The sequence below is a fragment of the Perna viridis genome, chromosome 2 (assembly GCF_037379345.1).
Source record: "Perna viridis isolate PV_CMFRI_1.1 ecotype Kerala chromosome 2, ASM3737934v1, whole genome shotgun sequence".
In the NCBI taxonomy this organism is placed as follows: domain Eukaryota; kingdom Metazoa; phylum Mollusca; class Bivalvia; order Mytilida; family Mytilidae; genus Perna; species Perna viridis.
The window spans coordinates 30,186,874-30,212,775 of record NC_142446.1 but is presented as its reverse complement, the minus strand read 5'-3'; the positions used below and the strand labels follow the sequence as shown (position 1 = coordinate 30,212,775).

Genomic DNA, 25,902 nt, shown 5'->3' with positions numbered 1-25,902 from the left:
AACCAAGGAAGGAGCAAAGGTATTCAGACGGTACAATAGAATAATTACAAACAATTATAATAAGTTGATGCATGCGTTGGTGAGGTGACAATATAACAAAAAAAAACAAAAAAACAAACAAAAAACAAAACAAAAACAAAAAAATATCATATAAGAAAGACCGGTATATCGCGCCTTTAAAGTTTTTGCTTTGTCTGGTCGTCCTTCAGAGACAGCCAACTGTTACCTGACTACTATTATTGCTGGATTCGTAGGCTTCGACAATCCAGGCAATTCAGTCGTCCGAGGTTTCGACTCCAAACGTCTCGGGTTGGTGAATCAGCATTGAGTGGCCACTAGTACTACAAATCTATGGGTGTGTAAGTCTCGTCACGTGACTCCGTGGTTTCGTATGAATGGGTCCTAGTCTACCATTCAAATGTATGGGGATTCGTCATTAACATAGCACGTTAAAGAACCATAAAAGTATTTTTTGGGGTAAAAATACTGGTAAAAAATGACAAATATCTAGTTCTAAGGGATAAAAATGTTAAGAAAAGCATAAAATAGAAGCTTTTATGTCGATTTTAAAAGCTCTACAGAGCTTATGTTTATTGTTTGATATATTCCCTACTTGCGGAGCTCGGGATACAGCCATATTTTATCCTGTTTTTGCAGAGTTACCTCCCGTAACAGTAATCAAGGGAACCAAGGTTATAGCGGTAACCAAAAGAATGTATTCCAGGGACATAGACCAGACATGGAAAGCAGTCATACACAACAAAGAACATAAAGTAACTAAAATCATACATACAAAGTAACAAAAGCAAATGAGCAACTCGGATTCCACAAAAACTGGGAGCATGGACCAGGTGCACCGGTAGGGTAAGCGTCCTCTGCTTTTTAGAAACACCCGCCGAGTTGCTGATAAAAAGTCAAGTCCTTGGTAGACAAACGAGGAAAGGAAAACTATGACCCGTTGAATAAATCAGTTTTCGTGGTGCTGATGGATACACCATAACGATCCACGAGGTCATGATGACGACCATAAAACTTCTGTAGTGATAACTTCAATCTTGTAGCAACATAACCCCGTTCCAGAAGCCTATTTATTTGAGTTCTAGCGCGATTTAAAAAGTCAGCGTAGTTTTCGCAAACTCTGGCATGAGTTGTGATATGAACACTCCATATGCAGGTGCTGAAGGGGTGTTGCCACAGATGAAAGGAAAGTTGACAATTCTGAATGAAAAGTCATCACGTTTGTCGTAAAGTTTGGTCAATAGTTTTCCTTTACCATCGATTTCTAAATGTAGGTCAAGATATGAGTCTGACCTTACAGTGTCTGTAGTATCCTTTATCTCATGTTCTTTGGGGTAGATGCGATGTATCAAATCCCCGAAATTAGGATTAAAGATTAAGTATTAGTAGACTAAAGGATTAGTATTAAAGATAATACGTCATCTGTATAGCGCAAACTGAGATTAAAGGATCTAGCCAAACGATATTCTTTCTTTAGGATCAAATCAGCTATAAAGTCAGCCTCATAAGAGTGAAGAAATAGGTCAGCAAGTAAAGGAGCACAATTTGTTCCCATTGGAATGCCGACCGTTTGTTGAAAAACACGTCCACCACACTGGACAAATATGTTGTCGATTATTATTCCAGCATTTTGTAAACTTCTTCCTCTGTATATATGGAAGATGATTTGGAATTATTTCTTACTAATTATGAGGGATCTCTACCAAGAACTATATATTTGTATCTAGGTGTACCATCTTTTTTGGAAAAACAACGATGTATAATGTTTTTAAGTCGGAATTTTAACTGAGTATGGGGAATAGAAGTATACAGTGTTAAAAAATCATAGGTTTTAATGCTATTATATTCAGATAATAGTCTTGAACTGATCGTCTCCAAAAGATCTTTCGAATTTATCAGGATCCACATTGAATTAATACCACTACGAGAGTAACAAGTGTTGTGGTAGGACTGCAGACCCTCTTTGACAGTTGTGAGTATAGAAGTTTTGAAAGAGGTTTGGTGGTACATTTTGCAGATCCAGCTATGAAACATTGTTTGTATGGATTCTTGTGGAGTTTAGGAATCCAGTACATAGACGGTAAATCACAATCATCGTCCTTGGTAGAGAGACCAAAAGAGGATAGCACAGATTTATGGTTTTCCCACAATCTCTTTTTTGGAGAGTGTGGTAGCAATATAGGTCTTGTCACTGCTATTATTTTCTACGTCTAGCTCAGATAGTAAACATTTGATGTAAAACGTTTTGCAAACAAAAAAAATGTTGTTTTGGGCTTTGTCTGCTGGTACGACAACATATTAAAGTTGTCTATTAGTATTTATTTTAGGCCATTTGATGTTTAGCTAGAAATGAAACCCTGCGACATTACATGTATAAAAAGTCATCAATCGTAGAATTAAAATATAAAGAGGAATGCTGAATATCTATGGAATAGATGTCCTCAAATAATTCATACAGGCCCTAAAATGTGATTCCGATCAAGAACTGTGTTTACAGAAAAGGGGTTCAGGGCTAATATCGGCCATTTTTATTACAAAAGGGTAGCATAAACACCGAAACCATCATGACTTATCACCCACTGTATCGTGTATTTTTATAACGTTATCTCGTGGCATCGGAAGCACGGATATGACAAATAAAAATGAAACTGCATAGACGATGGCATAGGGATTCGATAATGCATTTCTCTGGAATTGTGTCATTTTTTGGTCTTGTGTTATTGCTTTTTCGTAATCATTCTTAATCTATTTTGACTATTTTGGCAATTTGTATGTTATCATAATAGAGCTGTAGTGGTATGGCTAATGTTCATGCACTGAACAAAATTGATAGAATTATATTCTTCGACTTTCTCGTTTAGGGGTATGTTAATATACACCTCTTTGGAACTACAATGTATGTATACAGAAACTCAGCGCTTTTACATTGTTACAGTACATGACACATAGATGTCTATGGAATAACATGTCGCACTTGATCTATTAAGCTTACCAACTGAGGTATGTAGCTGTTGAGAGGATGATGTATCTAGGTGTTCCATGTAAACCAATATCGAACCTGAATATAACGCAAACGGGCGCACTGTTACGATGCATCATGATTTTTTTCTTGTGTTCTTTTTTAAAGAATAATCAAGGGAACCAAGGTTATAGCGGTAATCAAAAGAGTGTAATCCAGGGACAAAAACCAGACATGGAAAACAGACATACCCAAAAAAGAACATGAAGTAAATGAGCAACTCGGACTCCACTAAAAACTGGGAGCATGGACCAGGTGCACCGGTAGGGTATGCGTCCTCTGCTTTTCTAGAAACACCCACCGAGTTGCTGATAAAAAGTCAAGTCCTTGGTAGACAAACGAGGAAAGGAAAACAATGACACGTTGAATAAATCTGTTTTCATGGTGCAGATTGATACACCATAACGATCCACGAGTTCATGATGACGACCATAAAACTTCTGTAGTGATGACTTCAATCTTGTAGCAACATAACCCTGTTCCAGAAGTCTATTTGTTAGAATCTAGCGCGATACAAAAAGTCAGCGTAGTTTCGGCGAGCTCTGGCATAGCGTATGAGTTGTGATATGAACACTCCATACGCAGGTGCTGAAGGGATGTTGCCACAGATGAAAGCATAAAATATCCTTTGTACATGTAATCAGAATGGCGAATTTAAAAATAAAACAAATATTTCAGCATTAACCATTGATAACAATAAGCTGTGTTGAGACACGTTTGAATTCAATCCCCGCGTTTTCCTTTTCCTCCATATTTTTTGCAATTTGACGTTTATTTGCGGGGTAAATATTCAAACGATCGATATAAATTGATTCAGCACATGGATACTTTGATTTCGGATTGTGAAACAGCGTTTGGATTTCCCGGAAGTACACAATAAAATGCAGATCGGTCTTCGGATTTCAATACGTTCTACACCGGAAATTCCGGAAGGGAAACTGAAACTAGAACGAGACTTACAAACCCTATGTAGATAGCTCCAAGTTTGGCTCTGATCGTCTCAACAATAACTTGCATTATCACCTTTCAGCTGTATTTATTTACATTTCGCTGCTTTCCACGAAATTTCTGCTTGCAATCATCTGCAGTCCACCTCAACAGTGAAAACCCACACACTCCAATCTCTGCTTCCTCTCCTAGGGAGGTCAGTCAAAATATGAAGTATATGGAAAGTGTACAAGTTTATATTAGTTTGAAAGAGCCCAAGAAATGTAACTTAATGGTGCAATTTTTTTTTAAATCGGTCAAGGGGTTCAAAAGTAACTACAATTTAAAGTTCAAAATTTTGGTCATTTTTCTTGCGAAGGCAAAAAAGTCACATTTTGGGCACATTTAGGGCCCAAATAAGTTGAACAGGTAAAGAAATTCATATATTGTGTCTTAATCATTTAAATAAAGCCATTTCATACTTCGATTTAAGCCATTCAGGAAACTTGTATCTTAGATACAAAGAAAATTACACTTTTTTAAAATTGGCAAAAAAAAAACCAAAACCACTTTGGACTTTTTTTTAGCTATGTGTCAACAGCATCGTGGATTAAAGTGCCATTTTTGGATATTCATATTTGGAAATTGGAAGGTAGTAGAAATCTGATACTTTGCAGTTCTTTCAAGGTTAATCCATTAAACAGAAATAAATAAACAAATATTATGTCAAAACCTCTGATTTTTTTATTGGAATCAAAAACACTGCGGCAGACCCCCCTTTTTTTAAATGCATTTTTTCAGCAAAAAAAAAACATTTTTGCTTACTAAGAATTTAAAAAAAATATCTAATTTTTTCTGTCACTTGTTTTGTGTGGCAATAAAGTTGTTTGACTTGAAAAATCATGTTTTTTCAGCTCAAAAACATTTTTTGAGATAGAAAATTTACATTTTAGGGTAAATTTTAGAGCTATTTTCAGTGGAAAAAATGGCGAAAGGTCAGACAAAATAAGACATTTTGAATTTAAAAGCAGTTTTTAGCACATGACAGTTATTATTATTGTGATCAAGGCGTACCTCATCTTCTTCTGATATGCTCCTTAACCTCACATCTTTCTTCAAAGTGTTTAGTTAGTTCCACCATAACCATCTTCATATGGTGCTTTGACCACATTAGGACGTCAGGACGAAGATTTTTCTAGATGATATCTAGAAATACCAGTCTTCTTCCTAAGCCCATCCTACCCTCATCTCCAAAACGGTAGTACCATCTATTTAGTGCATTTAATTAAATAATAAAAACAAACCTTTTAAATGAAAATAAAACAGATTTCGAAGATAATATGTCCATAAGCAGTAAACGATTAGTTTCTGAAGTAGTTCTTTACAAGATTTTTGTCAAGATTTTATTGATACACTCAGACACAATTAAGGTAACATGAGGTCAATAATAAATATATAAATACACAATGACAGGAAGAATAAGTTGACAGAAAGTAATACAATAATCATAGAAAATATTTGTTAAGTTTGCTTACAAAAGTTGCAATATAAGATAACAATTTTACATGACAAAAAGTTAACATTCCTTTCATCTTATAAACACTGGGATTCACATAATAATACCTTGGTATGTATGTTTGCCTAAGCTGAACAATAGATTCATTATCACAGATAAATAGATAGTGGTACTCATCTCCTATACCATTCCTACACAGAGGACATATCCTCTCATGTCGAGGGGTCTTATTCTATCTACCCGTTTCGATTGGTAGTTTTAGATTACATGTTCTTAATTTCGTAATATATTTTCTTTTTGACTCCGGCAGCCGTAAGAGGTAATTCTCGATGCCAAAATCTGTTTTAAAAGTTTCATAAAAATCCCCTTTACTGTAGTCGGGTGTACAATTAATTTTTGTTAAAACTGGTTGAATTAAAATTCACCAATAATTAAAACCAGCTTTTGTAAGTGTAATTTTTTACAATTTTTGTATCACAGTGCCTGAAATTGAAGTTATAATGGGAAAAAATATTTTTGAAAAATAAAATGGAAGTCGCAGATATTTGGAAACAGATTTTGTTAGCACTTCTATCAAATATCTATAAAAAAAAATATGCATAGTGTATAGATCTTAAATGTTGTTTTATATTATTTTTATTACAGATGACACGTATTGTGGGACAATGTCCCCATTATGAATGACTTATTTTACTATTTACCTCCTGGTAACATGTGTAGTATGCCTATTATAATATTTGGCTAAGCCGCCTTAACCCGAGTTATATCATACATTATTCATCAAAGTTTGGAGCGTTATAAGTTCCAAAATTCCTAAAGCACCGAGGCTTCATTCCTTGTATTGCACATGATAGAACTTCTCGTTGTTGGGTTCGGTTTCCTATTTCGATGGTTTTGGTTTAATTTGAGTACTTCTTGTATTTAAATACTTTTAGATTTATATCTTCCTATACATTTGATTCCAATTCTGCTTAGGAGATGTTACTCGTAGAAATACATGTGCAGCATATCGAAATTTGCAGTACTGCACCGTCAATGGAAGACCCGACACACTGAAATTGCTCTCTATTCAACTAAGTTGGAACCGGGCTCTTTCTGGTATATACCAAGTTTTCCAGTATGTCTTGAGGAAATAAATAAAAAGAATAACAAAGAATAAATATAACGGAAAGAAAGATCATTTCATAGTCTGTCTGTAACATAATTATTAAATACTAATAAAATGTATATAAACCGAGATCACTTAAAGTTAGAGTAAAGAAGTCGTTCTTCAAAACGCAGTATTGCTCTTTAAACATATTATTCTACGTAAATATATTTACTTCGCCAAGATGCACATGGATTACCTTTGCTCAAATCCATATACCTTACGGCACACATTCGATGTGACCTCCCTTTTTAGATAGTTAAAGAGGAATTTTTATATTTATGATACAAAAAGTACACTTCATATAATGACAAAGAAGAAACCTTTTATATCGAGTCTTGAATGTTCAGATTTTCATCTAGAATTTGTCATTCCTAATTAAGTAATACACGACAAAACTAAAATATATATTAAATCCCCTATTGATATATCAAGGCAAACTAGATGCACACATCATCAAATTCCATTTGGAGATCTCAAGAGAGAAAAAAATCACTATATATATCCATAAGCTCAGTAAGTTAGATTAAAGGTTTTCTGATTTGCTATTTTGTATTCTATTACAATGACAATGGCTGATCAAGGACTTGAAGGATGGAAAACTAAGAAGTAAAATAAGATTTTTCTTTACAAATAATCTGCATTAACCAATTTACTTCAGGCAATTCCAATCGTTCTTCGTCTTTGGACCACAGTCAGTCTCAACGATTCATAAACCTTGAATGATTTGATGCAAATAGCCTTGTATAATGCAATAGATGATAAAAGATGCATATTTAGGTTAATTGAAGGCTTTCAGGTTTCACGATATCGTAACAATCCAATAAAAAAAATAAAAAATCAGACCAAAAACAAAAAAGTGTTTTTTTTTTGTTTTTGTTTTTTCATAGCCCAATTTTGTACGTACTAGAACTAAAAAAAGACCTAAGATAAGCCTACCCAGCAATACAATTTAAAACAGACTTTCAAAAGGGACAGATATACATCTAAATAAGATTCGAATTATTACAACATTAGACTTTTCCTATCAATTCAAAGGACAACACCTATTGTCCCCCTTTTAGACCCTTATTTTTAAAAGGGGAGGCAAAATAGGGCCTCCCATCATGTCCTTCGGAACGATGTGTTTAAGTTAAAAAAAAATCGGTTAACTTTTACTTAAGTTTTTGCAAATAAACTGAAAAAAGTTGACGGACGCCGCCGCCGACGACAGGGTGATACCATTATACGACGATGACAGGGTGATACCATGATACGACGACGACAGGATGATACCATAATACGACCGAAAAAAGTTGCGATAGTATAAATATGAGAAGTTATTTTTGCGATTAGTTTCTCTGTCGCAATTTTTTTCTTTTTTTAAGAATGATCTTCAGGAGCCTTGTTTCCGTGTCTTATGATGCTCTTTAAAAGTCTAAAGTGGTGTTTTCGGAAAGAGTCCGTAATAAGATAAAAGGACAACTTGTAAACTACGTTGTTTTTGTTTTTACCATTAAGTGCTGCTATTCTTTTATTCTAATACAGTAATTTATGAAGTGAAAGTGAGTTTAAAAGCAAATTTTCTTCGGCTTTGAAGCGTAAGTATATTCATGGTAGTTACTTCAGTTATTTATGTGGAGGTAATATATGTATGTTTACTTTCTAACAGTGTTTAAAAGGTAAATGGCATTATGAATCCCAAGCGAGAGATCAATTGGTTGATAGCTGCTTTTTACCTGTAGTTAACCGTGTGTATCACATTATTGTACACACCTTTCATACTTATTAAACTAACAAAACACAGTGTCCTGTGTTGTATCTCTCTAAAATATTTAAACATGTCAAAAAGACAAAAGGCTGAAGAAGTTGGAATATCGTCAATTTCTGTAAGTACAGTTCTACTTTCCACTAATTGATGCAAAAAAGGTACATGTATCTGGGACAGCCTAGACCCCGTCTTGTTTCTTATCTGAAGGAAAAATTCTTTTGAGTAAACACGATAGTAACTTTTTTCGATGCATTTGTGTTCTTACTCTTACTCGTGGTTGTAGAAGGTCTCTAAACTTATGGGTATAACTTCACAATGTGGGAACGGAAAAATGTAGGTAACAAATACGTATCTTTGATACACTTCCCGGACTCTTCTTTAGATGTCTCTTAAATAATATTTCACTTAATTTCTTTTGACGCAAAATCATTTACGAAAGATTAAAGCTTTGACCAATTTCTGCTGTTGGTCAAACCATGTCATGTATCATTGACATTTTTGTTGGCTCCAAACTCGACTACTATTATAGTATAAGACATAATTTTGCTTGATACAGATCAATAATAAAGACAAATGTTTGGCTATAATGGTCACAGCGAAAAATGTAAGTATTTGCGTGAACTGGACATGACAAGAATGAAGAGGCTGACCGTTTGGCAATATGTCACAGGCACTAAACAGCAATAAATAGCAAGCAGACATTTCAGAGAACACGTATGACTCAAATATGGAAACAATATGATTTAATGATATTTTTGAGGGGGAAAAAGTCCTGGTCCCAAATGCATGTGCAATATGTGCTCTATTGTCACAATTGTCAGTACCTGTTGTAGGGGTACTACATATTGGGTCCTTGTTCACGAATACCCATGACTGGCAAGGGTTACTCGAAGAAAATACTTTTCAAGCTTAAATATTGCATACATACAAGATTACTTGTAAACAATTTACTGTGTACTCAGCTCATTTACAAGTTAATGATACATTGGCGTATCCAGGATTTCAGATTAGGGAGCGTTTATTGAATTCAGATACCAAGCGAAGCGAGGCATGTTAACATTTTTGGAAGTAGACTTTTGAAAAATCACGATCTCATGCAAAACCCCCCCCCCCAAAAAAAACGTATTATTATTATTTTTAATTTAAGGGGGCGGTGCCCGGCACGCCTGTCCTTGGATCCGCACCTGCGGCTAAAAGTAGAAAATATTGAATTCGTGACATGCGTTGTCTTAATTACTTTAGGCCATAGGCACTAGACAAGATTTAACAAAATGCATATATACGTTCGTATATGGTACATATATACATTTAAACAATCATAGTCTAGTGCCTGTGCTAAAGGTCTACAACTTAACATATCTACACAATCTAAAGTGTGATTTCCCCTCCAGTGGTCGGTTTGTAAAGAACATAAGATAGTATTATAACGATACACATTGTGGCGATTGTAGTCAGTTCTATCAGAGCAGTAAAACTAAGAATGAGAAACCCCTAAAATCATTATATATACCTCACCTATAACTTGAACACTCAGTTTTATTTAAAAAAAAATACCAAGGCCTCACTTGCCTCAGTGGTAATGTGGTAAAGTTTGTATACAGCCATATTTTCTTTTGCATCAGTATCTATCAGTTTCCAATATATTAATCCTTTAATAATATTTCCATAAAAAAGTCAGTTTCAAATTGATATACAATAAAAAAAATCAGTTTTCAATGACACCGGACTTATAATATCTGTATTTGTTTTCAGGAAAAAGTTGATGACAAAGAAACCGGAGGAGAACTTGCTTCTGATAGAGGAAACTATTATGGGCAAGGAGAAATTCTCCCCTTGACAAATGAAGAGAAAATTAAACGAATTGTACTCCTAGCGTTTCCTATCGTATTCTTTATAATTGGAGTTGTGCTAACGGCGATTTACAATTAGACAGTGGTCGATTTCTCATAGGATACTAAAACTTGTCTAACAAGCAGTCTTGCCTTGCGAACCAACCAGTGCAGTCATTATCTTTAGAATTAGGTGCCATGTAACCGGATTTGTATTTGTTTTTTAATAGAATAAATATTTTTTCTTACATTAAGAAGACATTTTTATTTGAGCGCAGATGCAATCAGTATAAAATGTTGGATACTTAATTCAGAAGCAGAATTAACACAAAAACACAAATAAATTTGAGTTCGTAGCAATATAAATAACTTTAAAAACAATATTGAAGTGAAACTTTAAGGTGTTCAGGCAGCAACCTTTTGATTTTTGGGGGAGTAAGGGGGAGCTATTAAAAGCTAGAGGTAGAACACATTGTTTCCATTGGTGGCACCAAATTGTTTGTTGTTGTTGTTGTTGTTTTCATTTGGAAACCAACTTTAAAAAAAAAAAAAAAAAAAAAAAAAAAAAAAAAAAAAAAAAAAAAAAAAAAAAAACAGCCCCCACCCCTCAGAAAATCAAATAGTAGCTGCCTAAATACGCTAATGTTAACGATCATTGCATAAAAGTCTACCCCAAAACACACCTTGTATAATATTGGCCACAAGAATTTATTGATACTACTAAGGTATTTAATTCACCATTCCCGATAAGTTTAGTCTTACTAAATTAGACTTCGGAAAAAATATATAATGTCAGGACTCACTCTAGCTCTACCGAGAAAAATAAAAGTTCCACATAGGTTTTCAAGAGAGAGAAGGTTACGTGCACAGATTATTGGGATAGGTCACCACGGTTGTCTGACGTTATTTTCTGACTTGGCAGAGGATGGAGAAACGCCAACATCTAGTGGAAGTAGGATATCCTAACATAGAAATAATAAAACACTATCAACTGCTTTTATTTCACAGTGGATTTTAAAAAGAGACCCAATTATATCGCCTTCCATCAATATATTCCCCATAATTCTAGGTAAAGCTATCACAAGAAAAATCTATCGTAAATTTCCTTTGAATTAGAACTTTGTTCCGACATCTTGTACATTGAATAAACTACCGTATCAAACAAATTACTCTACCAACCCTCCCTAAAATATTTACTTTCAACATTGCAGAACTTTGGAAATAGGCCATTATATTTTTTTTAAAATTAACAATATAAAATTAGAACTGTTTACAAATAAAATAAATGGATATGTATTATCAGGTCAATTTCTTACATAATGCTTTGCATCAAGAAGAAAGTGGAAGAGTGAGTCATCAAGGGACCAAGATTCTAGCGGAAATCAAAAGAATGTAATCTAGGTCTGGAAAACAGGCACACACAGCAATGAATATACCGGTAAAATAACCAAAATAATAGTACAAAGTTACATATGTAAATGGGCAACTCGGTCCCCACTTAAAATTGGGAACATGGACCAGATGCACCGGTGAGTAAGCATCATCTGCTTCCTGGAAACACCCACCGAGTTCATCATAAAAAGTCTGGGGTAGACGAAAGAGGGAAAGGAAAGCTATGGCACGATGAACAAATGGGTTCCCATGGTGCAGATGGATACAGCTTAAACGAAATTTGACAATATGGAATGAAAAGTCATCGCATTTGTCATATAGTTTGGTCAATCATTCCTTTACCATTGATCACTGACCATTGATTACCATCGATTGAATTTTAAATAATTCAATTTGAAGTCAAATCAAATTTAATTTTCAACCCTGGAGTCTCATTGTGGACCAATTTGAAAAAAGGCACAGAATTAAAAAAAATCTCTCAATATGCAATTAGGTTCAACAAGTTCAGAACCTGAAGAATTACATTTTATATGAAACCAATCGTTTCGAAAGAAAATTTGGACCAACTTGACAAAGGAGCCAAAAACTAAATTCAGCATAGTGCATATAATTCAATATCAACTGATACTTGTAAATTAATAAGTTTAAGCAAATGGTTGTTTCTTCCCTCTTCTAAACTGCAAGTGCCATAAACCTCCCCCCCCCAAAAAAAAACAGAAAAAGGTAAGAACCTCTTTTTTTGTGGTACATGAATAGCCTAATGATACAATTTTATAGTTTCATACATTTTACCAAAGTTACTGACTAATAAGATTCAGCACACTAGAGAACGCCAAATTGAAATTGGTCAAGATGTTTATCTGTCCCTTAACTTCTAAACTCCCTCAAAATTGATCAGAACCTTCCTTTTGCTGTATAGCCTTGTGGTACAATTTCAAACTAATTACCTTATTACATTCAAGTTGTACAGAAACCAGAAAATGCATGTTTTTAATTCATAAATGGTTAGGGTTACGACCCCAAGATCAATCCCAATCTTTCTTTATGTATGAACTTTGTTCCAGTTAGTATCTTTCAATACTCTTTTAGTCCATGTTGATGTTAGTTAGCAATCAAATACTAATTTTTGGCCCTTATTTCTTGAAATGTTAGGGATATATCCCAAACAGCAATCCACACATTCCTTTTGAGATATAGCTCTGTGGTACAATTTTGAAGAGATCCATACACTTATACTCAAGCTATTATCTGGAAATGTAATAACTACCAATAACAATGACAATAATGGCCTTGTTATACCAATATAACAAAATTGTGTGGTTGTTCTATAAATTTAAGTACCATTCTGTGTAAGAATCAGGCAACGGGTGGCACATCATATTTCTCAATTTGGTCTTTTTTTCCTCAAATTTTTTCAACACATCTAGAAAACAACTGAAAAGTTATTGAAATTTATCCTGAAGCATCTGTGATGCAGATATTTTTTTACTGCTTATATAAGGGAAAAGTGTGGGAAAATTTTCCACTCATTTTTCCATAGTGCATTTCAACTAAATTTGACCTATCTTAAAAAGGCAACACTTTGATGGTTATTTCTGGAGGTTATCCTGTATAAATACTTGGTTAATGGCAATAAAATATCTGTGTTTTTTCCTTCACGTGCCACACTTTATACATATTTTGCCTTATTTTTTAGTACTTAAATGAATGTACATGTATAATGTAATAAAAAAAACGAACAATTAGTGAAAATACTTCAAATAAAATTTAAGTCATGTTGCATTGTATTATGACATAACACATACTCCTGCAGAACTTATTCAACTAACTTATGACTATTAAAATACATGTTAATACATATTTAATTCCTTTTATTTATCAAAGGCTCACACAATATATAAATAAACAATACAAAAAATGACAGCACTTAACTGTTGTACATAATTTTAAACTTATACATGTATACAGTTTACAGATTTATCTAAAACCTAACATCAAAGGTAAATAAATATCTGGTAAGTTATAACAAATGCAATATGCATGGAGGTTTACTTCCCCTTGTTCTGTTGGAACATGTAACCTTGACAGCAATAAGTAGAACCTTACTATAGGACGTTCTGGACTAGAGTGTTCACAAAAGTAAATTCCATGTGACTTTGATCTTTGACTGAAAATCAAAATAGTTTTGTTTTTGACTACAGTTATGTACCAAGTTCAGTAGAACCCTTTGAAAAGGCAGTTAAATCTAGACTGCTTACAAGAATGATAATCAGGCTTGGTCTGCAGGGATCTGCCCCCTAAAACTGGGGAAAAAAATTGTGGATGCAATCTCAATTTTTCACATATTATATCCCCAAATTTTCTTGCCTTCTTCCGCCTTTCATTTTATGTATGCCACCCATATCCAATAATCAGGTGGACAGAACAGTAGCTTAGACATTTAGAAAAGGGTTGTTTTGTATACTACACACCATGTCCTCATCATTATGTTAAAATTTTTAGGCATTAAATGTTTACCCTTCTTTTATTTGTTGACACAAATGAATTGAATGCATTGTTCTACTATCAATGTCAATAGGTATTTTCTGTTACCAATACTTTCTCCTATATCAAGAATCTTAGCAAGAAAAATTAACAAAACACAATAAAATATTTTAGCATTCTTACATCTTCCAAAAAGACATAAAAAAAACATAGGCCATAATAAATCATCCCTGCTTGCTTCTTGCACCAAAAACCTCAAGATAAAACAAGAACCAAATAAATTCAACCTCATGGCTTCCTTCGATGGAATGTATTAGTTGATTTTAATGAACTCCTAAAGTATACGGAGATGTATCTACTACATACTGGTAAACCTTCAAAATTGATAGTTTGCATTAACTAGTATTTAAAACAATGCATCACAAAAATTTTGACCCACCACCACCATGTGAAAATCTGGACTCTAAATTCCTTGATTTTTTAATTATGGCTTTCCTTTGTGCATCATCAAATTTGTTTACTTGTAAATCAACTTCCCTGTCAAAGGGTCTTCTTTCTTTAGGCCCATCATTTGCTTTCTTCTACAAACAAAGTTTTCACATGAAATCAAAATGTTCTAATTGCACCACATTCTTTCCCCTACATCCATTCATAATTGTATGTTATCATTTGGTAGAATACATTTACTACATGTATTATCAAATAAAATTAATGAGGTGGACGTAGGGTAAGAGACACAACTCTTAAAAATTATTGGAACGTTTGTATGCAGCATTTTACATCCATCTTAAGTAAGCATCTAATTAACTTGAATTGATTTTATTCTGCTTCAAACAAAAGCTTGAGAGGCTTTGGTGAAATTGAATATGATACAAACATATCACTGATTTCAAAAGTTCTGTCCCTTACCCTAGGTCTACCATAATAAGTCAAAGATAAAAACTTTTAAAAAATGTTCCATGAAATGAATGATCAATTATAACATCCTAGTATGAATCAAGCAGTGAAAATGCCACCTCCATATGAGTAACATTTTACACTTGAGTGAGATTATAGTACAGAATGTTGTAATGACTATTTTCTATCTCTGTACCATTATATAACGGTGTATAAATGGAAAGTAATTGATATAAGTTTGTGTTAAATCATTTATGAGCTATGAGAGTACAATTGTAATATAATTACAAGTAGTCCCAATTAATCATATATTCAAACTTTTTAGGACTTGAGTTTATAAGTTAAATGAAGGAAAATAGAAGAAGCAAAATAAACAAACCTTTTCTTTCTTTAACTTCTTCTGGTGCATTTCCAATAAAGATTCAGGCCTACTGGATTTCTAAAAAAAAAAATAACAAATAAACCTTAAACAAATTGGAAAAAAAAAAAAGAACTGTACTAAATTTCAATCAAAATGATTGATCTCTCGTAAAGTTATCATCTAGCATTATCCAGCAGATGGAAAGACAGATGGACACACAATTTTTTGGAGGGTATCACATAATACCTTGCAAATTTGCATGGTTGTGTATAAATATGATGCTTTTAAACACATTTTTATAACTGATACTTACATTGTACTTAGAAATATCTTCAGCCATCTTTTTGTCTTTCTCTGATTGAACAACATCATATGACCTTTTTCTACTTGATTCTTCCTAGCAGACAAAAAGGTAAACAATAAAAACATACAATAATTTGACATTTAGAATTTACTATATGGTAACACAATGTGTTTGTATTTAGAGTTTACAGAAATTGATGTTAACAAGCACAAATTTTTTTTTCACGGTGCGAAATTCCTAAAAAAATATAATTCATATCATACAAAGAAACACATCTAGATATTCATACATAACAAATATTGAGTTAATACTTCACCATGGATTTTCTAAGTAGTGCACCTATACCAAACTATTGCCAAATGCCTGTATACAGAAGAGGACACTAACATTGCTATATCATCATAAGAATGCCTAAATAAATGGACATTACTACAAATTAACTTTAAATCAGAAACTATTGGTGAATGATAATGTTCCTACTGTAAGATGCTTGTAATAATTAATTATTACCCATTTGTATTAAGTACAACTTGCATATGATAATAAACATACTTTAGCCTTCTTTTCTCTATCAGCTGGTGTGTCTGTCCATGCTGATCTGTCTGACATATCTGGTCCAGCTCTAGCCTTAAAACTTCTTGCTTGTAAACCTATACATTGACTAAGACCAGCTGAGGGTAGTTCTGTCATCCAAGATTCTCGTGATATCTTGTCATCCTCTTGATCCTTGTAACATAAACAACAAGAAATCTTAGAGCCAGTGACCACTAGTAATATATTGCCACCCCAACATTGGTTAATGAAATTGCAGCTTGTGTCAATACATAATATACATACTTAAAGATAGAGTCAAATCATAACATTATCTTGGTTTCCAAAATTTTAACTCAATAAATTACCTTTCCTTCTAATCTGTTTTTCATGTTTCTTGCTCTTGACTCAATTTCTACCATAGTGCTTACAGATCCATCACCTTTTAACATTTCTGATGGCATTGGACCTATCACATCAGTGTCATCATCTGATGAAGAATCACTTCTAAGCCTTGATTTCACTGTTAAATGTGGTGGTAAACAAGGTCCAATAACATTCTCATTGTCTGATTTGCCTACTTCCCTTCTTAAGTGAGGGGGTAGTGTAGGACCAATGACATCATTTCCTGTAGCCTCCTCTGGTCCATGGGACATTCCTGGAGGCAAGGCTGGTCCTATGGATAACTTTCTTACTGAAGACATGCCAGGTGGTAATGCAGGACCTATTACTCCAGAAGCTACAGGAGGTGAAAAATCATCATCAACAGAGGACTGGTTGCATAAATGTTGAGGAAGTTTAGGCCCTACAACTTTGTCTTTTGATTGATTTCGCAATCCTGCAAAATTTAAGTAAGTAAATATTTTACAAAGCATAAGTTTCTAGCATAGTGCTAGAACATTTTTGACAAGTTTAGTGACCTGCTAAAATTTTGAATTGATATTAGCAATACAGGTATATACTATATACATCATATAATATTGTACAAATAATTAGTGATTCATCACTTTTATTTTCATTGTTTTTACTGAATATTAACAGGTTAATCATTGACTTACCCTACTATATACTGAAAATTTTATTGACTATATGCATATAGTTTAATAAAGTATATTTTTTCATATTAAACAAATCCATCTTCTTGTGTTTGTGGGTCTAATTTGCACAGAAAAAAAACTAATGAATAGAAAGTCTCTATTGGTAAAGCTGAGCCCTATTAAACATTTTAAAGAAAATATTTTGCTTTTAGGGGATGACCATGTGATACTAGGTTGGGAAGCTGGCAGTTTTGGTCTGGCCAGAATATTTATCTTTGAAGATTTGCCAATCATAAAATGTATTTTCAAATGCAATATAATAGACAATTATTTTCATTGCATATACTGTATAGAAGAATATAGAGGCAAGAAATTTTTCTGTATTTTTATATATTTTCTAGGTAGTGGAGGCCAGATTTGAAACTTTACCAGGCCACAATATGTTTTATTATTACTGCCCCCCCTCCCTCTCTGAATCAAATGGATGTCCCCTTATTTTATCAGTGGTATCCCTCATAAAGTGCTTTTAGTGGATGTCATATTATTAGTTGAGTCAGGGACTTCATATTACTATAGGAGTTTTTCGTGATGTTATTTGGTCTTGGTTGGCAAAAAATCCTTTAAGTTGCACGATGCCTCACCTTTAAATCATTCTTTAACTTTTTCATTTTTAAGATGACTGAAAAATTATTTTGGTTCTCTTAGCTGGAATTAAAACTCTTTTTCTCAATAGAATTTGTAGATAAATATTCAGTGATTATATGAACACAGGGAGTGTATATTAGAGGGAGAGGTCACTTGTAATAATCTATGTAGAACACTGCCATTGCTATTTGACAGTTTATTAGCCAATCCAATTTTCTCTGTTGAAAATAGGATAACATTGCTAAGGGTGTTTGTAAAAACCACTGGCTGGATTTTGTTGAGCGGGGTCCTAAATTAAAAATTAATGATTGGAAAATGGCAACATATATTTTTTATTTATTTAAAATAAGAGGAACATAAAGATTTTTTTCATTTCAAAATTAGGTCTTTTAAGACAAATAAGCAAAAAAATCACTTTTTTAAAGGTTCATAAAGTATGATTTGTCATTAAATGTTTGTGAAAACTACTGCATTTATTAAAAGGAAATTAACATCAAATGATAGAGAAAAATCTGGTGAAGGGCAATGGCTATTTTTAATAAGTGTGCTGTAACAATAAAATGATGACTAAATCAATGTACCTACGTCTTGAGAAAGAAATATCAAAATTTTCTTTTCCTAAACTATACTAGGCAGGTGTTTCTAGAAAAGCAGAGGACACTTACCCTCCCAGTGCACCTGGTCCATGCTCCCAGTTTTTAGTGGAGTCTGAGTTGCTCATTTGCTTTTGTTACTTTGTATGTATGATTTTAGTTACTTTATGTTTGTTGTTGTGTATGTCCGTTTACCATGTCTGATCTTTGTCCCTGGATTACATTCTTTTGATTACCGCTATAACCTTGGTTCCCTTAATTACTCTTCCAGTTAGCTGTTAATCATTGTGTCTTTCTGTTTGTTTAAACATATGAATTTACTACCAATTAAAAGATAACGAAACTTTTAAAAAAAAATTTATTGCATAATAATGAGTTGAAATACGTGTATTTAATTAACAGTTTGAAGTTGACCAATTTCATTATTTTTCACTGTGGCAATTACTCATAAATAATAAGTAATTATTGATTTTTACAGATAAATTTTGACACTTGTATTTTAGTGTTTTGAAAACACACCCTTCCCAAATATTTTTATCATAACGTTGTCTATATATTTGTCAATTTTATAACCTATTTAACTAAAATCCTGAATAATTTCTCCCCCCCCCCCTATGCATGTGTCAAATGTAAATCTTATAGGCTTTAAGTATAATCAGTGTAAAGACTGGGAAGCAGAGTTTTTTATGCATTATATAGAATTTGTTAGGAGATACAAGTCACTGTAATATAACATCCATGATGAATATTGTCTCTTTGATAACAATTTCATATGAAAAATAAGGGTTAACTTATAATATCATTCCAATTTTTGTTATCATGAAACATAATTATAAGTTCACAAACAAAATACGAGTAATTTATCTAAATAAAACATTTTACAGAACCAAAATTTGAGTCAAATAACAAAGTTATAAAGTTTCGAAAAATATGATTTACTTGTGAATTTGCCAATTAATTTGACAATATTCCAAATTTAGTGAATATGACATCACTAATGAGATTGGTGTAATATATTCCCTGGTTGAGTCTAGTATTCAGATAAACTATATGCATACAGATACTTAAAATAAAAGTATGTTTTTCATAACTACGTGTACATGCAATCCATGTTCTTGTGATGGTGAGTAATTTGCTAAAAATATTGTTTGAACAGAATTGAATACACAGTAATTATACCCGGTGGTAAAGCTGGGCCGTATGAATCGGACATTTTTAAATATTTTGCTTATAAACAGATTAGAAAGTTAAAACAATCGGTTGACGCCATATTGTTAGTAGCGCCTAGAAATAGTTGTACAATTGGTTTTCATTGGACAATGATGGCGATTTGCCCAATCAGAACTAGTTTCACGAAAAAAATGACGTTTTCTGTTATGGTTGGAACCACGTGTATATTGTAAACAAACCACTACCATGCCAAAAAATAAAGGTGGTGGAGGGAAGGGAAAAGGAGCTGAAGGTGGTGGAGATAGTGGGAAACAAGCAAAAGGAGGAAATTCTGTCAAGGTAACTCGTAAAAACTTTTACTTTTTGATAATACTTCTACATTTACAAAAATGTGGGGGGTCTTAGAAAAACTAATCAATTTTATTAATGAAACCAGGTAGGTGGACTCCAAACACCAACGGATGTTATATTAGACATCAAAGTATATCAAAACAACATTATACAGTTATATTGTTTGTTTGTTTGTTGGGGTTTAACGTACGAGCAGCAATATTTCAGCTATATTCAGACAATGAACATGAAATGATGATGAAATGAAATAGGGATGGGACACATGGACAATGGGGTCGACAAATTTTGATTGCCACAGGAAATAGGGAGAGGTGGGTAGGGTCGGGCAATTTAGCCTCCTGTGGCGGAGCCTTGTGGTTCCTACTCCGGGAGAATACCACAGTAGGGTTCTTCAACGTGCGAGGAACGTGGTATCTTTCCCAACACGGTACACCACTATGGTTTGCGGTCAGGTTTTCCATATTATAGCCTGACAACCCAAATCACAGGTAAGTGATGACATCACAAAGAACTCTCCTATAAGTATTTAAGGGCAAAAAACTGTTTGGATCATCTGATCAGTCATTGATAGTGCATTGGGCAGAAATACATAACAGGCTTAAAGTAAACAGGGAGGAACTTAATTGGGACACAGTGATAAAAGTGTGGCAGGATGGCCTACCTGCGTTGTACTACATTTTGTAGGTAGTGAGATTTAAATAGCCAGTTAATTGACTTGGCTAAAGAATTATTTCTTTGGCCAAATCAGTTTGTCGCTGGCTTGTCACCGAGCAGTCTAGGGTTCGATCCTTGGTGGCAGAGTATAATTTTGTGAGTGAAATCATGCTCTCCCATTACAATTGGCGCCCAGATAAAAAACCCACAGGGTTTGCTTGGCGTGCTGTAATTTGTAATTATTTGTTCAAATATGCAACAAAAAATTCAATACTAGCCCTATACTGTATGCACAAATAATGCACAACTTGGTGAAGGCCATACAGTAGAAATGAAAATGAAAACAGGTCAATTGGGTCAATTGAATTATTAGGAAATTCATTTTAAAACAGCTGAAGTGGAAGGTTATATCCCATGAAAGTAGTATACAATGTAAGTGCCCAGGACATCCAACTTTATTGAACAGACAGTACCCATTTATCAAAACTATCTACATATAATATTTTTTGAACAACCAAAAAATGTAGGATAGACACAATTGTAATCAATAGAAAAATTGTAAATTTTGGTGGCCGAAGAAACAGAAGTTTTTCTGTAGCATCAAGGAGACTGGTGAGCTATTTCCTTGGGCCTGACAAATTTCTAGGTAAGTTGCAGATATTGGTTAAAGGTTTAATTTGGGCTTTACAGCTGGTAACACTGGAACTCCTTCCACTTTTGAATCTAGAGGGGAGGTCCACTTTGAAGGAGGGACACTTTGTTTCAGGGAAAGGGCATCAACATTGGTGGACCCCAAATTGCTCCCTATAGAATTGGATATTCCAGGAATTCAACATTATGTAACCCTCAGTCTTTCTTGGCTCCTCTGCTGCCAGATTTCATACCATATATTTCTGTTTACTCTGGGTCATTTCATACCATTTATTCTCACTCACCCAGAGTTGTTTTGCCATGAATCGATTGAATCTTGTGAAGGGAGTACCTGTATTTTTTTTTTATTATGTCATTAATTCATTGTATAATAAACTATATATGCTGGTGTCTTATGTAAGCATCTTTAATACCATTGTAATTTAAAATATATATATATATATTGTTAGGAAGGTGGTACATGATTTATAGTTTGTTGCAAAGTAATGTAAAACCTTTATTTATCCATGTGAAATGTCCTGGCACAAATTGACATGTAGGTCAAACAGGTAATACGGACAAAATGACTCACTACCAACTTAATGTATTAGGAAAGTTGAATTCTGTTCCTGCAAAGTTGATTCCGATGTACATATCTGTCATTAACTGTACTTTTTCTGTCCATAGTTTCAGAATTAAACAAATGGCCTTCATGTATAAATTACTTGATGATCATTATAGATAAATTGATTTTATAGTTTGTTGCAAAATAATGTACAATCTTTATTTATCCAGGTGAAACGACCTGGCACAAATTGACATGTAGGTCAAACAGTTAATACAGACAAAATGACTCATTACCAACTTTTTGTATTAGGAAAGTTGAATGCTGTTCCTGCATAGTTGATTCCGATGTACATATTTGTCATTAACTTTACTTTTTCTGTCCATAATTTCTAAATTAAACAAAAATGGCCTTCATGCCTAAATTACTTGATGACCATTACAGCTAAATTGATTTTTTTACACTTACTGCTTATTGATTTAAAACTCACCTTTTTACACAGTCTTACATGTATATCTTACTTTTCTAATGTTTGCCTGTTTGCATAATTTTTCACCATACATGCCATATGCTTCTTAATATTTTTATAACCCATGTAACAAGTATTTAACCTGTCTGTCTGTGCATCCATTATTGTGCCATAGCATGCAGTGTGAATAGCACCTCAGTTTTTGATAGATTTCCTTCAAAGTTTGGTCGATAATTGGTAGCAATAAAATTTAGATTGGAATTGTAAGTTCATGTACATGTAATTTGCCAAGGTAGAGACTTGTTAAATATATATTAATTTAAATGATTACATTATTTCATGTATACCATACTATTTGACCATTTTGCAAGGAATGGTGTCCTGTAGGGGCAAACTGCAGAAAGGTTATAGGGTAGTTCCCAAGGCAAATATTGAAAATCAACTGATTTCTAATGACCTTTTATACTGTTAATTTTTCCTTGGTCAGATTGCATCACCTACACATATTTCCCTTTTCCTGTATAAGTTACCAGTTAAATAGAATTTCTTTAATATTATAAGGACTTGATTTCTCTAAAAAATGCATAAGTTGGTGCATGCAGTGTAATGATTGTGCTTAGTGAGATCCTTAATATTTAATTATTAATGAGTTCTGTATTTTTAGGTTCGTCATATACTTTGTGAAAAACAATCAAAATGTTTAGAAGCTCTTGAAAAGATAAAAGGGGGTATGAAGTTTAATGAAGTAGCAGCAACATACAGTGAAGATAAAGCTAGATCAGGGGTAAGTTAAATAGGCAAGTAAATGTAGAGGAAATATACATATAGTGAAGATAAAACTAAATCAGGGGTAAGTTAAATAGGCAAGTAAATGTAGAGGAAATATACATATAGTGAAGATAAAACTAAATCAGGGGTAAGTTAAATAGGCAAGTAAATGTAGAGGAAATATACATATAGTGAAGATAAAGCTAGATCAGGGGTAAGTTAAATAGGCAAGTAAATGTAGAGGAAATATACATATAGTGAAGATAAAGCTAGATCAGGGGTAAGTTAAATAGGCAAGTAAATGTAGAGGAAATATACATAAAGTGAAGATAAAGCTAGATCAGGGGTAAGTTAAATAGGCAAGTAAATGTAGAGGAAATATACATATAGTGAAGATAAAACTAGATCAAGGGTAAGTTAAATAGGCAAGTAAATGTAGAGGAAATATACATATAGTGAAGATAAAACTAGATCAGGGGTAAGTTAAATAGGCAAGTAAATGTAGAGGAAATATACATATAGTGAAGATAAAGCTAGATCAGGGGTAAGTTAAATAGGCAAGTAAATGTAGAGGAAATATACATATAGTGAAGATAAAGCTAGATCAGGGGTAAATTAAATAGGCAAGTAAATGTAGAGGAAATGTCTATAAAACAACCATCCTATTCAAATTCATATACAATGAACAACAAGAGGGCACTGTCTAGCCTTCATACAGTGCACATAGTGCTAAGCTTTTATCCCTCTCAAATAAAAAGTTCACATTGTTCAAGAAACATTAAATACATGTAGAAAATGGGACAAGCCTACCATGTAGCAAAGTTCTCACTTAGAAATTACAGTAATGTTAGGTCTCATCTTATATAATCAGCGGTATAACACACACAACAAGAGGTTATTAGAACGTCAGTCCAAGAGCAATTCATTCCTAGTACCAAAGAAATAATGGAATTGAAGTGATGGTTACTTCAGGTTAAATTAATATCTTTAGACTCTTAATTTGGTTTTAGTTTTGAAGGTAAAAAAAACTCGACTAGACCTATAATACCGTTGCTGATTTCATAAAAGTTGTAAGTGTAAAACTAATCATAAGTAAATGATGTCACAATGCTTTTTATATCATGCTGTCATAATGTAGGACTAATTTTTGGTGAGTCTTAAGATTAGCAGTGTATGATTATTTACATGTACATTGTAGTACATAGATTACATTCTTTTTACCTTTATGCTAGTGTTCTGCATATGTTTTCAGGGTGATTTGGGATGGATGATAAGAGGAAGTATGGTTGGTCCATTCCAAGATGCAGCATTCGCTTTACCTGTCAGTTCTACATCTAATCCAGTCTACACAGATCCTCCAGTCAAAACCAAATTTGGATATCATATTATAATGGTTGAAGGAAAGAAGTGACAGGAAATAATCAATACCCTCTCCAAACTGTTTCAGTGACTCAGTTATTTTCTGACAGGAGTGTCTTGTAAAAATGACAACACTCATAAGTTAGCCTATTTTATGATGTTATGATGGCTTCATGAACTTGAAAGTATATTACTTAATTGATTTTCTTCTCATGAAGTTGTCATTTAAACTTGTTCCATGAGGTTTAAGGATGTTGATATATTTGTAATGAAATGTACAGATTGTTGGGTAATTTCTGACATGTATTAAAGTAACTGCTAATATTTTTAACTTACATAGCTATTCACCATTTTGTGTCTGTTGTCTTAAGCATTTCCAAAAAAATCTTTCCCTCATGAACTACAAAGTGGATTGTAACCAAATTCTGTCACCAGCATTTTAAGGAGTATTCAAGGGAACCAAGGTTATAGCGGTGATCAAAAGAATGTTACCTAGGGACAAAGACCTGACATGGAAAACAGACATACACAACAAAGAACACGAAGTAACTAAAATCATACATACAAAGTAACAAAAGCAAATGAGCAACTTGGACTCCACTTAAAACTCAGAACATGGACTAAGGTGCTCCGGTAGGGTAAGCATCCTCAGCTTTTCTAGAAACACCCGCCGAGTTGCTCATACAAAGTCAAGTCCGGGGTGGATGGAAGAGGAAAGGAAAACTATGACACATTGAACAAATCAGTTTTCATGGCTAGATGGGTACACCGTAATGATCCACAAGTTCATGATGACGACCATAAAACTTCTGTAGTGATGACTTCAATCTTGTAGCAACATAACCCTGTTCCAGAAGCCTATTTGTTAGAATTCTAGCGCGATACAAAAAGTCTGTGTAGTTTCAGCAAGCTCTGACATAATGTATGAGTTGTGATATGAACACTCCATATGCAGGTGCTGAGGGAATGTTGCCACAGATGAAAGGAAAGTTGACAATTCTGAATGAAAAGTCATCACATTTGTTGTAAAGTTTGGTCAGTAGTTTTCCTTTACCATCGATTTCTGAGTGTAGGTCAAGATATGAGGCTGACTCCACAGTGTCGGTAGTATCCTTTACTTAAGTTCTTTGGAGTAGATGTGATATATCAAATCCCCAAAATTAGGATTGTTTAAAGATAATATGTCATCTACATGTATATAGCAGAAGCTGAGATTAAAGGATCTAGCTAAACGATATTGTGTTGATTATGCTAATTGACCAATAAACATGGCCACCACGTCTATTTTAGAACAAAGGGGTAAAAAAATCTCTCATATTATATCTTAAATTTTGAGAGATAAAAAAAAATAAAGAATACTGTCCTCACCAGGATAAAAAAGAACATAATCTAAGGATAACAACTAGAAAAGGAAAATAGACACAAAATAAAGGACATGAAATAACCAAAATGACACACACATGAAATAGCAACTCTGATTCCACTA

At 33.4% G+C, this 25,902-nt stretch overlaps 2 protein-coding genes and 1 long non-coding RNA gene across 7 annotated transcripts; 2 read left to right on the top strand and 1 right to left on the bottom strand.

Annotated features, from left to right (window-relative positions):
- Positions 1-5,359: 5,359 nt before the first annotated feature.
- LOC148624576 (GPALPP motifs-containing protein 1-like) lies at positions 5,360-24,418 on the bottom strand. Of its 5 annotated transcripts, none has more exons than XM_088567272.1 (7): positions 24,279-24,418; positions 16,544-17,013; positions 16,197-16,370; positions 15,654-15,737; positions 15,359-15,418; positions 14,522-14,663; positions 5,360-6,603 (listed from the first exon to the last, which is right to left on the bottom strand). In XM_088567272.1, the coding sequence occupies exons 2-7, from the start codon at positions 16,877-16,879 to the stop codon at positions 6,554-6,556; spliced, it is 846 nt and encodes a 281-aa protein (XP_088423398.1). In that variant the 5' UTR covers positions 16,880-17,013; positions 24,279-24,418; the 3' UTR covers positions 5,360-6,553. The 5 variants fall into 5 exon arrangements, with proteins under 5 accessions (XP_088423398.1, XP_088423394.1, XP_088423396.1 ...); XM_088567268.1 differs by lacking the exon at positions 24,279-24,418 and adding an exon at positions 19,630-19,776; XM_088567270.1 differs by lacking the exon at positions 24,279-24,418 and adding an exon at positions 19,630-19,776 and having other exon boundaries at positions 14,604-14,663.
- LOC148624577 (uncharacterized) lies at positions 7,730-10,456 on the top strand. Its single transcript, XR_015919712.1, has 2 exons — positions 7,730-8,495; positions 10,130-10,456. It is a non-coding gene; the product is annotated as an uncharacterized LOC148624577 (long non-coding RNA).
- On the top strand, positions 19,801-24,751 carry LOC148624575 (peptidyl-prolyl cis-trans isomerase NIMA-interacting 4-like). Its single transcript, XM_088567273.1, has 3 exons — positions 19,801-19,959; positions 22,954-23,073; positions 24,310-24,751. Exons 1-3 carry the CDS (start codon positions 19,867-19,869, stop codon positions 24,466-24,468), a joined length of 372 nt encoding a protein of 123 aa, XP_088423399.1. The 5' UTR covers positions 19,801-19,866; the 3' UTR covers positions 24,469-24,751.
- The last annotated feature ends 1,151 nt before the right edge of the window (positions 24,752-25,902 follow it).